The sequence below is a fragment of the Felis catus genome, chromosome C1 (assembly GCF_018350175.1).
Source record: "Felis catus isolate Fca126 chromosome C1, F.catus_Fca126_mat1.0, whole genome shotgun sequence".
NCBI lineage: Eukaryota > Metazoa > Chordata > Mammalia > Carnivora > Felidae > Felis > Felis catus.
Genome location: NC_058375.1, coordinates 84,484,079 through 84,501,631, shown reverse-complemented (window position 1 = coordinate 84,501,631; position 17,553 = coordinate 84,484,079). Strand labels below are relative to the sequence as shown.

The window sequence follows — 17,553 nt, the reverse complement described above, 5'->3', positions numbered from 1 at the left end:
TTCCACCAATCTATATGTTAATATTTAAAGTTCCTCATTAGTACAAAGTCATCTAACTTTTCATGCTCATGAATCTCCTCCAACATCTCCAGCTCAAGTTTAGCATTATGCGCATTCTTGTTGTTATTGTCACTGATTTTGTCATTGTTGTTGTCAAAAGGAGGACTTTGTTCTTTTGGAGAGGGTGCCCTAGTCTGTCTTATGTAAAGTCTTCTGAATCCTTCATACCTCACCATCTCAGCTATGCATTGACAGTAATGTTATTTTTTTTTCTATTTTTGTACCACGGAATGAGAAAAGTTCAGGAAAATGCCTCAGCTTACCTCCGAGTTACTTGAAACACATGGAAACCCAATGTTTAATATTCTGTATCTTCATTTGTCCTTGGAAATGCTCAGTCATCTTTGGCAAAATCATTCTGTCTATGAACTAATGAGGGCCAAACCCTTGGATGTTAGTGGAAAATCTCAGTCTGCCTCTCTTGATAGTCACAGATTTATTGTACAGAACCCAACTGGTAATAATTTTGAGGACCTAGGTACATTTCCAGTTCCCTTCCAGCAAGCCCCTTAGATATTCAAAGTAAAAGAAGAATATGTTTATTTATCTAGCTATCCCAAAATAGTCAATGCATGGCTTCCCAAAGACCATTCATTCAGTTGGTCTTTACACTGCTACCAGCATAAAAGTCCACCCCCAATTTTTGTGCATTTGTCTTCTGCCTGTGGACGAAAAGTTATAAACCATATAGACAAGGACTACATCTTCCTGCTGGTCTAGCACCTTACTAGTTCTTATTAGAACATTAGTATTGAGGTGGAAAGATGAGAGATATTGCAAATGATAAATGACTCCCACAAGATTTGTCTCAGTATTTATCATGGTTCATGTTTTATGGGTGAAGAAACACAGTAAGATCGTAGTGGTTGTTAAGACATGCAAATAAATATAATGAGTCACTGGAAGTTGGAAAATAAAAGTTATAAATACCACAGTTTTTACTAGATTATCCTCCTTGGTAGGGGCTGAGATGGGGAGAATTTGCAGGACAGTACAATGTTTTAAGAAAGACTGACTGCTATAATATATTTGAAAACACAATGATGTGCTTAAGAATTAAGTTAAACTAAGAATTTAGGCAAGGATTCCCAAGGATTAAATATGAGCAGTGCTGTTGTTAATCTAGAAACTGTAAAAGATAGATTACATGGTAGGATTCCCAAGGATTCTTTGAAGTTGAAAAGATATATTTTGGAAAAGAATTAGGTTAAATAATTTATAAGAAAATAAAGTGAAGAATCATACTAAACAAGTATCTTCTTTTGGCTAGGTACTTTATATATTCTCACTTAATTGTCAAAATAAATAAGAAAGACTAGTTCACTTTGTCCTCGAAAAAGCTCAGACTCAGGAAAGTAAAGTAACCAGCCCAAGGGTACATAGCTCACGCTCTTTCATCCACCTCACATCATTTCTATGAATAACCAATCTGCTCAAATATTCATGGAAGTTGAATTTAATGTTGGTATCTTTATAAAGTGAGTTAAGATTCAGTATTAACTCTGAATTTCAGCATTGGATCGTCAACCATAAATCAATCAATAACGCTATTTGACTGTCTATGTCTAATGTGGACAAATGATGGAGATATTGAAGATTCTGAAGGAAAATAATATCTTATTCCTGAGATGGATGGCATCTCTTTCAGATGTGCATAAATCTATGGAAAAATATATACACCTACAGAATTATGGATACACCCAGAATCATTTTGTAAGCCAAAAATCAGAAGGAAGTGACTGGTGATAAATGCTGGAGTGACCCGAGTTAAAGTAGTCCAGATATGTTTATGTCTAGGAATCAAATTTTATAAATTTAAATGTGATATAGGTGCTCACTATGTGCCAGACATAAGTGACCATCATTAATCCTCATACCAACCTTGTAAAGTAGGTGCTAATACTATCTCGGTTTTACCAGTGGCAAAACTAAAGCAGAAAAAAAGAGTCCAGCATCTTGGTCAGGTTTCCAGAGCTGGTAAGTGGCAGAGCTGGGATTTAAACTGAGGTAGTACCAAAGTTGCTGCTCTTACATTCACCTTATACCTTCAATGTCAGTATGCCATGTAAGTAAGCAGTCTATATTTATCTTAGGACATAAAGATTAGGATTCCCTAACCCTTACTATAAATTTTACATGTGAACATACTTCACCATTGTTCTTAGAGGAACACATTCATTAATTTATTCAACATATTTACTGAATACCTACAATGTGGCATACACTCCTCATGTGGGGGGACAGAACAGTGAACAGGACACACAAGGGCCCTGCTCTGTTACACTTACAGTACCAGGCACTCAATACATGTTAACAGTGTAGTACAATGCATTTTAATTTAAAAAATAATGTATGTTTTCATTGGCTTGGATAAATTACCTACATCACTTTCCTTAATCCAAGTTACCCTTAAAATCTACCTTTAAAAAATTAGTACCATGTTCCCCAAATTTCTATTAAGTAGAAAGGTTTGGGGGATTCCTACTTAGAATCAGAGGAGTAGTTAAAACACTCCTACAGTCTTACAATGATTCTCTGAATGGGGCATTAAATCATGTACCTTTGTAGTAGTTATATTTTCATAATAAGATATGCCACTCTTGTCCACTTAAGGAACCATTCCCTCCCACTGCTCCAAACTGCTTATTATACATGTTGTTCAGTGTCTTTTACCCAGTAAGTAGCTATTAAAGGATGTTTAATAACATGTGGAGAATAAGGTATCCTACATTAAAGAAATTCACGCTGCCATTACTTCCCCAAAATACCAATCATTTGCCAAATTTAAATGGCCTTAGTAGCCTACCAATGTTGCTTTTTCCTATTACAAAGACCCACCTCTAAAAATCATCAAGTACAACCCATTAAAATGAATATTCTAGAAACCTGCTAAAGTAATCTACATTTTAATGAGACGGAAAGGGCTCTAGGAATATTTCCATTCCCTTGTCTCTTACATATGTTTCCTTACCTGCCCTCTAGAGTGGAGGATGTGAGCAGTGTCAGGCTCCGCTAAGATCCTCCCCCACCTCCACCCCCACCCCCAAGTTTGCTGCCTAAGCTTGCACGCAGGGACCCACATGGCATCACGGAATGGGCTCTTTACATATATGCAGTGCCATAGCTACTTACAGAGCTATGCACACGCGTGTATGCCCATGTATGGGTGTGCTTCGTACGCCTGTGATGGGACCCACGTTGGTCTCCCTCTCCTTTCCACCTGACCGGTGGGGAATCCCAGCAATTCCCCGGAACTCAGGGAATAGTGAGATGAGGTAAATAGCTCTTTTCCCTTCCCTGGTGGCAGGCACCGCTGGGTGCCAGGAATCTGCAATGCCTCTTCTCACAAGCAGCTAATAAAAGGAGACTGGGAAGATGAGCAAGTGGAGAATACATGAACGAGGAAAGGGCCGTTGTACGAAAGATGATGCTTCGGGAGCTACCGAACTATGATTGTGTTTCTACATTACAAAGCCCTAGGAAGCTAGAGGGGAGGCAGAGAAACTCCGAATCTAAAATGCTCTGAGATCATTTCTCTAATTGTGCCTAGAAACCACCGCTTGGCGTGTGTCCTGCGCGGGGTTAAAGAATCCAAGCGAGCGCCGGCTGAAACTCGCCGCGCGGCATCCGGCACTTTGAGCTTCGGTGGCGTTTGCGCTCCGAAGACGCGTCCACGCACCATTTTCCCAGGCGTTGTGCGGGTTTCTTAAACAGCCCAGCTGCTGCCTCAGAAAGGAGTTTCTAGAAGCTCCTTCTCTACTGCCTCCCCTCCCCCAACCTTTTTTTTTTTTTTTTTTTTTTTTTTGGGTTTTTACCCCCGCGAGGAGCTTCTCCGGCTCCACTGCGTCCGCCCTCCGAGGGGTACAGGTGCCGCTGTCCCGACTTCTGCCTCTTCGTCTACCGACGCCGCCTCCTCCGGGCGGGCCTGGGGGCTTCACCCGGCGCTGCTGCATCGCGAACGGTCTCTCGAGGGGCGCTGCGGCCGCTGCCCGGCGCCCGGGACTCCCCGCCCTCCCGCGCGACCCCGCGCCCGGGCGGGCGGCGCTTGCGGCGGGCGGGGGGCGGGGAGGGGAGAGGGGGCTCGTCTGGGGGTAGCCGCCTCCTCTGCAGCCTGCTGGCGCCTCGAAACCCGGACCTGCCTCCGCCTCTTCCTCCAGCGACTCCATCCCTCCTCCCGCGCCTCATCCTCCCGCCGCCCCCGCCGCCGCGCCCCCGGTGGCTGCCTCGGCGGACCCGGGAGGGGGCCCGCCGCGTCCGCCGCCCGCTCGGCTCGGCCCGGCCCGGGAGGCGTGCATGCCCCTGCTGCCCGCGGCGCTCACCAGCAGCATGCTCTATTTCCAGATGGTGATCATGGCAGGGACGGTGATGCTGGCGTACTACTTCGAGTACACCGACACGTTCACCGTGAACGTGCAAGGCTTCTTCTGCCACGACAGCGCCTACCGCAAGCCCTACCCGGGCCCGGAGGACAGCAGCGCCGTGCCCCCCGTGCTCCTCTACTCGCTGGCCGCCGGGGTCCCCGTGCTCGTGGTAAGCCCTGGGGGGGGGGCCCGCCCTGGCGTCGGACTCCCTTCTGTCGCCCCTCACCTTCGGGGTGGAGGCCCCGCTGAGGGTCGGGGCGCGGCAGCTTTGCCTTCTAAGTTCCTCCAAGTTGTGGGCAGCCCCTTCCCCAGAGGACATTCTTCTAGGGCGCGTCAGGGGTGGGTGTGAAGGAATCCCGCACCTCTCCCCACATGCCACCCCCGCACCCCCTGCTGCGGCTGCAGTATTGGGTGGCGGGGAGGAGGATGAGAGGGAAGGGGGCCGTGGGAGGTGATGGGTTGGGGGGTCGGGGCTGGGGAGGAGGTGAGCCCTCGGGATGAATTTCTACTTCCTCCACTCAGTGGCCTTGCTCCGCTGGCCGCCTGCTCTGAGATTGTCCCTGGAAGATGAGCAGCGGCGGGCCGGCGAGGAGGAGAGGGCATCAGTTGCTGGGGTGTGGAGGGGACTCCTGCTTCCTGAGTCTGGGCGCGTATTCCCATTTTACCACCGCCTTCCCTTTCACATGAAAGTGCCAGTGGGACTAAGCTGACCAGGGAACAAATAGCTAAGAAAGAATGTTGAAAACTGCTAAGTGGAAGGGTCCAGCAGCAGTGCTTGCTGAAAAGCAGGAGCTGTGTCCAAATTACAAGATTCATTTAAAGGCTGCTCCAGTCTAGTCTCTGGGCATCTTAAGTCCTTATCTCTGATAGCTTTGCTTAGAATGCCTTGGAGGTTTTGGGACTCTGTGTGTGTGTGTGTGTGTGTGTGTGTGTGTGTGTGTGTGTGTGTGTATAAGGACATACACGCATATACACACACACGTATAATTATTAGAAGGATTACCACATAATAATTTACATATGTGAATATGGTGCAAAGTTATTGGTAGAACTGGTGGTGTTTCTTAAAGAAAACATTATGGTTCCTCTGTTATTGTCAAAGTATTGGAGGTTTCCTTCCAGTGGTACCGCTTCTCTCTCTCTCTCTTTCAACTCTCAATAGATAGCAAACAGGAAATTGGAAAATGAAGAGGACAGGGAAAAGGAAGTTTTATTTTAGTGGCTGAATGTGTACATTTTAACAATGAATGTTGAGAACATCGATGGTATATCCTGGGTTTGGATATTCATGTTTGCTTTGATTTTAGGGGAAATCATTTAATATTTTTTCCAAATAATGGGAAGTTCCTAACACACATAATGGAATCCCACCAAGGAACTTCTTGATAACTTCAAAGTAACTTCGTTTATCACAGGTACCGTGATAGTTGACTTGCACCAGAAAACGTTTTGTTTTGTTTTAGTGTTGTAATTTTCTAGAAATCCAGCTTCATGTTTGTGTTCTCTTCCATTTGAAAAACTGAAAAAAGAAAGAAAATGTAGTCGTTGGAGGGATTCTTTCTGCTTTCTGCAGATGTTGGGTTTTCAGGCACATGTTTTCTGGGTGACTAAATAGCTCAGGGTTTTTTGTTTTTGTTTTTGTTTTTTTAAGAAAAAAGCCTGTCACTTTTAGGTCACTTGTTTGGTTGCAACCATAATCAATAATGTCTGTAACGCTTCCCTTGGTAATTACTGTTCTGTGTCTTATTTAAATGAGATAGCACTCTTCAGATCCTGACCACCCATCCTTGGTGGCAAGTGTCAGTTAGAGACAAGAACATATTGGCCCAAAGATGTTGATTATTTCCTACTAGGAGGAGAAAGGGAATTAGTCATTACTGAGTGCCTACTTTGTGCTGGGCACTGAAGAGTCATAATAGCATTTAGTCCTCAGTGCATTCCTCTCCAAATAACATTTGAGGACGCTGAGGATCAGATAATAAAATGGAAGGAGCTGAAAATAAAAATGGGAGGTGTGGTGTTTTTATGCCCATGGGACTGGCACCAAATGCCATGGTACTTCTACTGCTTCCAGAGAGCATGTTCTCAGAAAGAGGATGAGAGGGCTGATGCGGCAGGCATGGAGAATAAAAATTGAGAGGTTTTAAAAGGGAGGATCTCACTTGATTCCCATCATATTTTGACGTTCAGTCCTTTAGTTGCAAGAGAAAGAATTTGGGGGGGTCAGTCTGAAGGGAAGGAAGTGTTGGCTTTTAGAGGCTACCTTCGCTGCTGGCCCTTGTTTTCCCTTCTGCTTTTCCAAGCAGTACGTTCTCATAGTAATGGCAGTCCTGCCTTTCCATTCCTCTTGAGAATACTGGCTTGGCACAGTCACTGTACGTGGAAATGATGTTATCAGTAATAATACTAGTAATGCCCATGATTTGTCGCGTTATATACCTTATACCCATTTAATATTTGCATTATCTATGAAAGCAATTATTATTCTTGTCACCTAACATTTGCAAAAACTGAGGCTTAGAAAGGTAAACTAATTGCCCAAGGACCAGGGCTAAAAATGTCATACTCAGAATTGTAACCCTACTTTGTTGAACTCCCCAGCTGGAGTCTTTTCTATTATAATATACAAATTCAGCTTACTCATAAGTCATGCTTCTGAATAAATGCCTTAAACAGTCTCTGTCCCCATCTCTTACATTTCTTGGACTGTAGTGATGAAGCTTCTTCATATTGTATATTTTTTTACCCTTCAAACATCATTTTTAAATCTTTAGATTAATTTGAAAAGTAGCTCTCCTCACTACCACAATCATTGGCTTTGTTTCACACTTGCTAAATTCATTTATCTAAAAATCAAAAGCAATATGTATTTTCAGTTTTATCATTTTTATGTAGTATTGTTTTGGGGCCCAGGTTTGGAATCTAACAAATTTGGATTCAGATTCAAAGTGCTTCCTGCTGCTGTGTTAACTGTTGGGAAACCTACTTGCTGTGTAACCTTGAACAACTTTGTTTAATCTTGTTAAGCCTCAACTTCCTAAGTCTCAGGATTGTGCATATTAAATTAGATGTAATACATGAATGTCATCCTTTGGCCCATAGTGGATACTTCATAAGAGATAAGAGATCAGTAAATCATCAGCATTATTAATGAAGTGATAATTCAGTAAATGTTTATTGAATTCCTGTGTTTCAAGACAGAGTAGAGGTTATAAAGAGAACTTCAAAAATAAACCAAACTCCTAAGGAGTTTACAGCCTAATTTGGGAAAGCAAGTAAATATGCCAAGGTCATAGTATAAATCACCATAATAGAAGTGTGTACACACACACACACACACACACACACACACACACACACACAAACACACACATACACACGCCACAAAGACTTCCGGTGGTTCAAAAGAAGATAAGATCATTTTTATTTGGAGGGGTGGGGAAAGGCTTCATGAAGAAAGTGGTGGCATTTGTGATGTGACTTGAAGAAGAGTCTGGAGTGGAGTTTGAGTTGGGACATCACAGAAGCAGCTACCTGGACAGCCACTTGGTAGCAGAAAATGCAGGCTGTACTCTTGAAGCAGCAGTTGGTTTGTCTTGTTTCTCAGAGTGTTGTGTGGGGAACACAGAGGTTATATGGCTGAAGAGGAAGACTAGGGTCTCATTAGTGAGTCCTGGAATGGCAGGCTGAAAGTTTTTCTCAATCTGTTGGGAATGGACTAGGGACATTGTCTGATGGGTGGTGTTTTAAGACATTTTGGGGACAGTAAAAACACCAAAAAAGAATTTTGAACTCTTATCCTACAAGCCTATTTTGTGTTGTGAGATATTAGTTTAATTGTGTTTTTCAGAAAATGCCTATAATTTGGGTTCATTTACAAAGACATATTGTATAAGCTCTTTGAAAATGTCCTGTTCAGTTTGATCTGTGTAGCATTTGCTAAAGCACCACATATGGAATTTATAGATACAAATTTAATTAGTGATCTTTGATTTTTTTCATTGATTGAAAGAACTGGTGGTGACAATGGTTTCTGCTCCCCAAATTTGGATACAGTGGCCATGAGCAGCTATTTATTGCTCCTTAGATCTTAAGCAACACGGGTGATTTGAAGGAGACCAAAGCTAGAGCGTTCTTCATAGAGCCAGAACCAAGGCAGAGAAAATCCAGCAGGGAGCAGGGTGGGTTTGAGGGTTAGGGAGTATCTCTGATTCCTATATCTGCATTCTCAGGAAACTCCCTTTGGACTCTGAGGTTCCGAGGGATATAGCTACTGCTGCTATCCCAAGGGTATCGCATCACTAAATGTGGCCGAGATACATGATGACAGAAAGGCATTCTGTATCCAGGGCTCCATCTTGTTAGATCAGAGTGCCTAAAGCTTTCCCATAGACCTCTTCTCCTGTGAACCTTACCTTGAGTGCTCGCTCCTATTTCTACTCCTAGAACTCATGCCTGTGGCCTGGTGCAGGAGCAGCATGGATATGGATGTCAGACAAGTCTAGATTCTTACCTGCATTTCTCTCACTTACTATATGTGTGACCTTGGGCAAAATTTTCTTATTCATAAACTGGAGATAAAAATGCCTACCTCTTGGAAGGCAGTGCTTGTAAAGGTTAAGATCACAGACTCTGGAGTCAGACTGTTTGGGTTTGAAGCCCAGATCTGCCACTTTCCTGCTGTGTGAACCTGAGCCAGTCTTTCTAGGCTTCAGTTTCTTCCACTGTAAAATGGAGATAATATGAGTATTGGCCTCATAGGATTATTAAGAGTATGAAAAGGGTTAACATATATGTCAGAGTAGTGCCCAGCTAAATACATGTCACCTACCATTAGTCCTCTCCAGGTTGTGCTGATTAATCAAGATAATCTAAGGCACCTAGCAAAATACGTTTGTTAGTGGATTCCAGGGCTGATGAAATATTAGACGTGGACAGAGGCCACCTAGCTCAGTCCACTCACCCACAAAAATTGGGGTGTCTGAATTGCAAGAATAGCAAAAATCAGAACTCTGTTATTGACCTCAAGTAATGATTCCTACCTTTGATGACTCCTCTATTTTTTCAAGTAAGCTGACACTAGCTAATATCTCCTATGCACCAGAAACTGTGCTATATACGTTTAATGCTCACTATTGTAGTACTTTCTTTAAACACAAGCACTGTCATTGAATCCACTTAAAAATGAGAAATAGGATGTTTAGTGGGATTATGTATCAGACCTGTGTTAAGTTATTTAAATCCATTCATTAATTTTACCTTCAGCTTATGAAGGATAGTGAAAAGGTTGGAGTGCCAACCAGGAGTCCCACGGTGACAGTGCCAGAATCATGGAAGCCCGTGCCTCTAGTTCTTTACCTTAACACGTTAAACAAATCGTTACAGATTTTTGAGTCATAGTGATTCAATACTAGAAGAGTCAACATTTTCTCAAATCATTTATCCTCAATTTCAGCTTTTCTGGTTTGATCAGAAGCTTTGTGTTCCAGTGTAGATAATGGTTTCAATGTGTGGTGTAGGAGATTGTTTTGTTTCCTGTGAAGCTTGAAATGTTGTGGAGAGGTGGGTGGTGGCAGAAGGGATTCAGAGATATTTCTGTTATTCTGATCTGAAGCCATCTTTCTTATCTGTGTAGCATGCACTGACACAGTGCTGCAGGCATCTGCATTTAGGTGAAACCACCCTCCAGTTCTAGACCTGGCGTATGGAGGGCTGAGGCGGCCTTATTTCTGAGGAATGTTTTTTTAAAATGGGACCTACCACTAGATTTGGGGTGCAGTGAACACAGTGAAATTGTGTATAAATACTATGTATACACATATGCACATTGTATACAAACACACACACACGTTTTCCTAGTAAGAGGCTCCATAGCTTTATCAGATTATCAGAGATATCCAAGATTCCCTGAAAGGTGGATCCACACTTTGAGGGTTTATGAATCTGGTTAAACTCCTCCTTATGTCTCTTAGGACCTTGCTTCACTTAGATATTCTCATTCATATTCATTCATTCATATTTTCCCTCCCTCCCTGTATTCCTTTTTGTCTCCCTTTTTCCACAGATCTCCTCCACTTTGCATACCGATGAAGAGATGGTGATGCTGAGGGAAAGGCTGAAGCTGGTATGAAAACCAGCTAGTTTTCCTCTGCTTCTCCTTCTCCTCTCTCTTCCCCTTTTCCTTCTGCCTCTCCTCCTCCCCATCCCTGTCTCCCTTTTTCTCTTCCTGTCTTCTTTGCCCCCGCCAATGCCTATCACTTGGTAATCCTGTGGCTTTTCTGAGCCAGTTACCTTATCTGAAAAATGTTGACTCATTTCTTCCTACCAGCTGTTGTGAGTATCAAATAGGTGAGAATACACTTTGGAGACAATATGAGGAAAACATAATGTCAGTGGATTACATGAGTTACATACCCAGTTTGTCACTGGAGATGATTACAAAACAAATATTTCCAGGGAGCAATATGGATACCATCTATTAAGTTGGCATTGTATCATATTAATGTTTAAACTTGCATCATCCCAAAAAGACATTATTTAGAAAAGTTTTAAATGGTGATAACACACCTACTATGTACTATGTATAATTCTCTTGCTTGAACTTGTATAATGAGTAAGGCATATTACTGACCTTCAAGAGTTCAGATATTATGTGTGAAGTTACAGCTTCAAGCCTTCGTTTTCTTGTCTGTGAAATTGAAGTAATGATACTTAACATGATACCTTATAAGAATTAAATATAAGCATTCAATAACTGATAGCTGCTCTTTTAGCATAAATGCTAATAGTATTTATTGATAGTGCACAGCAAAATGACATCATACTCAATTATTTCTTTTGAATGAATGAGATAAACCATTTACTTTTCACTTTAACCCTTTCATAAAGTATATGCATTAACACATCTAGGGAGCTTAGGCAATTTACTCCAGCTGGTAAATGACACATCCAGGATCTGAATCTATTACTTTAAGTCCAGTGCTCTGTTGACTACATGCAGTTTTCCACTAATTTGATTCACAACATAAAATGGCGGCATTCCCAGAAGGCAGGGGTGAGTTAAAGCATATAGATTATATATCAATGTGCTGTTTACAGTATCCATATGTTTGTTAATGTACAACCAGATATGAAAAGGGGATGTTCAAAAACATGTTCAAAGACAAAACTTCACTGGCTTTTAGAATCAATGGAGTGACCAATAGAACAGCTCAACATTCCCATTCATGCAAGAGACAAGTTCTGATCTCAGAGATCTTAACCTATAGTTAGGAGGATCCTTTTAACAGACTTTGGAAAATCATAAAGAATATCCTTTAGATGGAAGATATTTTAAAATATGTGAAACGGAGTTATATTTTCAGTACTATTGAAACTATTTCTCAGAATGCCAGTTGTCACTCAGCAGGCTGGTTATGTTTTTAGTCCTATTATGACAGATGTAGTTTGAAAATCTGTCAGTAAAACCACCATTTTGTTGTTGTTGTTGTTGTTGTTGTTGTTGTTATTGTTATTGCTGTGAAAAACAGTCCTAAAGATTTTTTCCCATCCAGGTGCGTTTAAAATTCTAAAGGCAGTGTTTTGGTGGACATTTCTCAATGAGACAACATGTGTGAGTGAATGTGTGTGTGTGTGTGTGTGTGTGTGTGTGTGTGTGTGTGTGTGTAGTGAATATATATAAGAAATTCCAAGCTTATTACACACACACACACACACACACACACACACACACACACACATGGTCTGTAATAAACTTGGAATTTCTTACATGGATTAATTTTTATCTCCCTTGCTTCTAACCTATATAATGCTCCCACATCCATTCCCCCCTAAAAAAAAAAAAAACAAAAAACAAACTTTATGGAACATTCTGCAATATCTGTTCGGACCTAGCACCGCCTCTTCTGAGCAAATCTCTTGGACACCCACAGATAAAATAGGTGCATTCTCCTCTATGGTTCCTTAGCTTCTTTAACAAATTATAATATTAAAATAACCTAATATTTTTCTTTATATTGCATTATTTTTATTTATGTTTCCATCACTAGCCTTGAACATCTCAAAGTCAGGGTATTATAATCTGACTCAAGCTAATTTCATCCTACCCAATCTGTTTGGTTATTTTTGGTAGATAAGGTATCCAGGCACCAACTGAGGTTTACAATGATGAGGTTATAATGACCAAATTCTTCTGAGCACGTAGTTACGTAACCATTCATTAAAATAGGCAAAGTAGTCCATATGCCCTGTCCTGTAAGTTTAGTGAACTGGCAGCTTTTTATCCTTTGAGGTGTTTTAAGTGTATGAAACCCTGTATGAAAGGTTCAGCACAGACAAGGTGGAATTCTGTGCCCTGTCATGACATACTTCATGCAGAAATCTTCCTAAACCAATGGCTGGACTCTAGATGCACTGAGAATAAGCCATTGGGATATAGGTTATAGGCCTCACTGGAGGCCTATAGTTTGTTCATTCAAGATTGGGGAACTATTTTAGTCAATCCACATAGCTTGAAAATATTCAGTTTCATCAGTAAAGAGTCTATTTTTAGCATTCATCATGTTAATTAAAAGTAATTGCTTTCATCAATAAAAAATCATTTTTATATCCATAATGTTAATTAAATCAGTTATTAATTAACATACAGATAGCAAAAAGACTTGTAGCAGCCTCTTTGGATTGGGACTTTTCTGGTAAAATGCTGGTGACTTCCCAGGACTTTCTTCCTCCCTATCTTCCTCATTCCTTCTTTCCCTGAACAAATATTTGGTGGCCACCTTCCATGTATAGTATACCTTGAAAATAAGGCTAAAAGAGCTTACTTGACTTGGCTGCAAATCCCAGAACCAGGATTAAATTTCATCTCTCCCTTCTTCAAATCTTTCAAAGCAGTATCGTGAAATAAAAGACTTATGAAATCATAGGTCAGTTAAATACAAATGTAGTCCTGACATATCTACGTAATACCAAAATAGCTTGTGGCATTTCCTCTCTAAGAGAAGCAGGATTTGTGTTGATATAACCAGAACCTCTATTCTGAGTAAATTGTGTATTGTGTTTCTCATGTGATGATCCCCCCTTTTTAAAGAGTGCTTTAAACCATGCCAGCAAAAACTGTACTTTTCTATCAAGACTTTTTATTGAGATTTCAGAGTTAGCATTTTCTCACACTGGGGTGCACAGAAGCACTTTTCACACTGAGAAGCATCTTATATTTCCAGAGATCTCATCAAAGCAGAATGCCAAGTTTTCACAGACACCAAAATTGAGCAGTCTTGGATAGAGATAGTGCACCTGGAGCCTCATCTTGTAATTTAAAATGAAGTCCTGACATTTCCAATTAAAAAACAAAACAATATCTTTGGGTTGGTGACAATGACCTCTTCCTTCACAAGTGCCTTTACAGTGTTGGGTTCGTTCAGTTACTAAACTGAATGAAGAGACTTAGTCAAAACTACGTGACAACCCTTTTGGTCTTTCACAAAGAGACCTTTGTTTCTTCTTCTTTCTGGCTCCTAATCACATGATGATTTGGGGTCCCCTTTTTATTTCTCCTGGGGCTAAGTCTAGAATACAGATACAGGAATCCAGTAGACACTTTATTCAAGCCACACTATCAGGTTCTTTCTGCCATTCTATTTTTGGAAAAGATTTGTGAATCCAGTGTTAGGAGATGCTTCTTTGTAGCTGGAATATTTTAGTCATGAAAACAGCTTTAGAGATCATGTAGTTTGATCTCTTAATTTTCAAATGAATGGCCAGATAAATTAAGTGACTTGCCCTAGGCCATGCAACTAATGAGGAATTACACAAATAGCTGTCATATTGGTATATATCAGGCATTGCTGTAAGTACTTTTCATGTATTAACTAATTTAATCCTCACGTCATTGGAGATAGAGACTCTTGTTATCTCAGTTTGCAGATGAGGACACTGAGGCACAAAAAGATTAAGCAACTAAGCCTGTGACCCCCCCCCAGTAAGGAACTGGCATAACTCAGCAGAATGGCAGATATGTGTTTTTAACATAGGGATGGTCCTTGTCCCCTTACCTTTTTTTTTTTTTTTTTTTTTTTTTGCCATCTCTTGGTGGGGGCGGGGGGCTAAGTCCATCTGCAAGTAATCGCTCTGCAGAGCAGTATCAGTTGGGAGAGAGAAATTAAGCGTATGTGATTATTACAGTAGTTTTCTCCTTGTGGCTTTAAACTGTTGACTGAAAAGATTTCACTGAATATTATAGTTACAGTTGATGAAGTCTGCGATAGTGAAGAGGTGTTGTAACAGGTAAGGAAAAGAGTGCTTAGTTCTCAAATCATTTGGTTCTATGATGTCTTCTTTTGTGCTCCTAACATCAAATCTTTTCAGACAAAAAGTAAAACTACATTTGAAGCCTGCTACAAGTAGATGTAACAGAAAACTACCCATTTTTGAGAGCTTGTTTGGAGGTTCTAGCAGGGGAGCGCAGCTACTCATATACCCTTGACCGAAGAAGGCTCCTCCTCTATCGGGGAAGGTTGTCCTCTTCGACTGAGTGAGCTTCTAGAGGGACACACGTGGAGCAGTGAGGGAGGAAGGGGACCCCCGCCTAGCCAGCCAGATCAGCTGAATCAACCCTGGCGATCAATGGGGTGACAGATGTCGCAGCCAGATCGCCCTCACATCCGAAACCTACACGTTTTTGATGCACAGATTCCAAATTCTTATTGTGTGATTTTAACATAACACAATATAATGTAATTATAACACTAAATGTAATTAACATATAGCTTATCTACTGCACTCAAGGCAGAGTCATTACGTTAAGTTAGGCAACTAGTTAGAGGCATGGAAGAAATACTCAGTGATGTGTGTGTGTATGTATGTATGTATGTATATACATTTATTTTAAAAAATTAAGTATGTATATTTCAAGGAAGAACATAGACTTTATATATTTATATATTTTGAAGTCCTTTTTCTTTGAAGGGACTTAGAAATACTCCTAAAATGATTGTAGAAATTTTGGGTCCGATCCTGTACTGCCCTTTTCTGCGAAACAGCAGTGACTTAAGAAATCAGTTCTCTGCTGTGCTTTATGATATTTTCCCTGCTCTTCATTCCCATTTGCTTAAATACTTCCCAGCCTTTACTTTGGGTGACTCAAATCCCACTTTTTTCATGACTCTTCCTTTGATGCCTTCTTATCAATAGGGATCTACCTTTCTTTTAAAATCCTTTTTGAATAATAGTCTGTCCTCTTACATCTTCCCACGTGGGATGGGGCGCTGCAGAGAAAGCAAAATGAAATAAAAGGAACAGTAGCAATAATGAAGGTATTCCTGTTTGGAAAGAGTGAATGCTATTGGTAGGATTGGTAATAAATTTTGTGTATGCAGGTTTTATGATGATCTGAAATTAAAATGAATGAAAGAAGAAAGAAAAAGAAAGAAAGAAAGAGAAAGAAAGAAAGAAAGAGAAAAAGAAAGAGAAAAAGAAAAGAAAGAAGGAAGGAAAGAAAAGAGAGAGAGAAAGAGGGAAGAAGGGAGGGAGGGAGACTCACTGGCCTGACAGGCTGTGGCCTTTGCTCCTAACTTTGCTGCTTACTGACCTTGAGACCTTGAGAAACTCAAGTAGCTCTCCAACCTCTGTATCATTAGATATCTGGTGTGGAAGGGTTTGAACTCCACCTGGGGCAGGAGACCGACTGACTCATGGCTCCTCAGATAGCCTTTTATGTGTATGAAACAAGTGTCACTAGAACACTTTACCTTACAATGCAATAAAGTCTGTTTCTCTGAGTTGTCTGCTCACAGGCGTCTCAACATTTGAAGCCATACAGAAAAACCTAGATGTTCTCCCAATGTATGATGTTATTTTTCACTTTTTTTGACTCTTGTTTTTTTGAGAATTACGAGTTTTCGTCTTCATATGGCATTGATTTGAGTCCATTTTGCCATTCTGGCTCTCACATTTGACCTCACTGGAGATGTGCTATTTTTAAGGCATGGCACCGGCCCTGAATGATGAATTTCAGGTGTACTTTCACCCCTGGCAAATACACCGGAAGTTCTGCATAGTGTTTTCTTTAATGCATTAGCCTTGGGGTCAGTATAAAGTCTCCTCGTAGTCAATCATCTCATCTGTAAAGGGAGTAAGTTAAACTTTTCTTCAAGTAGACAAAAACACTGCATGATGATGTACACTGTCTCCCTCCCATGACCACAGCAGACATTGTTAAAGTTTATGGCATTTTCTTTCCAGTTGAGACTGACCTGGGTTTCAGTCCTTGAAGTAGAATTCCAGGCAACATCTTCTAATTGGATTTGCTGTCGCGCAATCAGAAGATTACTAAAATGCTTCCAATTGTATGTAGCATACACAATGTAGTGTACTACATAGGTATGTATTATAATTATACATACATATTTTGGCCATCAAAAAATTATAAATTCCTATAGATCTGCAAATACGTCTTGTATATTTTTGCCTCTTGCTCATCACATAGTGCCTAACATAATGCCTTTCAAATGGTAGATATAAGGAATTAGTAATGTATTTTAAGAGAACAGAATTGGAGAAGCAGGAATTACAATTATTTGCGGTAACCATTCACAGATAGTTAGGCTATAAAGTTGAAATTATTTCTCTAAAACCCAAGTCTTAATATTTTAATTTACTTACCAGTCATCTCTGATTTCAGATATTTTCCCCATGTACACTCATTTTTAAAAATTTAATCAGTTATATAAAATATAGTCCAAAATATTTAATTCAAACGAAGAATATGTCAAACACTTATTGTTTTGTTTTAAAAATCTTTAACGTCATTGTATTTTGCTTCTGTAACCACCATTTCAGTCTTTCATTGTCCATAGCACATACTTGTATAACTTTAAATTGTCACTATGTAAGCATTTATGTAGTATATGTTCTTTCTTCAGCAGGTGTGACACATTCTATATTTCATTATGTTCCCCCTTCCTGCCTTTTTTTAAGAATGAATTGGTGGATTTAAAGAGCACATCATCTTCCATTCTGTTTTGTAAATCAACGACCAATACATTTTACATAGGAAATTTGTCTATATGGTAAATTACGAAACTATTTTTGATATTCTCGTGTAGGATTCAGCTAGCTGGCAGAGTTTCTAAGT

General features: G+C 40.5%; 1 protein-coding gene across 2 annotated transcripts in view; it reads left to right on the top strand.

Annotated features, from left to right (window-relative positions):
* PLPPR5 (phospholipid phosphatase related 5) overlaps positions 1-17,553 on the top strand; it is a 219,001-nt gene that overhangs the window by 88,976 nt on the left and 112,472 nt on the right. The window contains exon 3 of one of the 2 annotated variants that reach the window (XM_045036261.1): positions 4,402-4,590. In XM_045036261.1, the coding sequence (XP_044892196.1) occupies positions 4,402-4,590 (189 nt within the window). Of the gene's footprint in view, positions 1-4,290; positions 4,591-17,553 lie in introns of those variants that run through there. The other variant, XM_023258933.2, reaches the window with a different exon arrangement.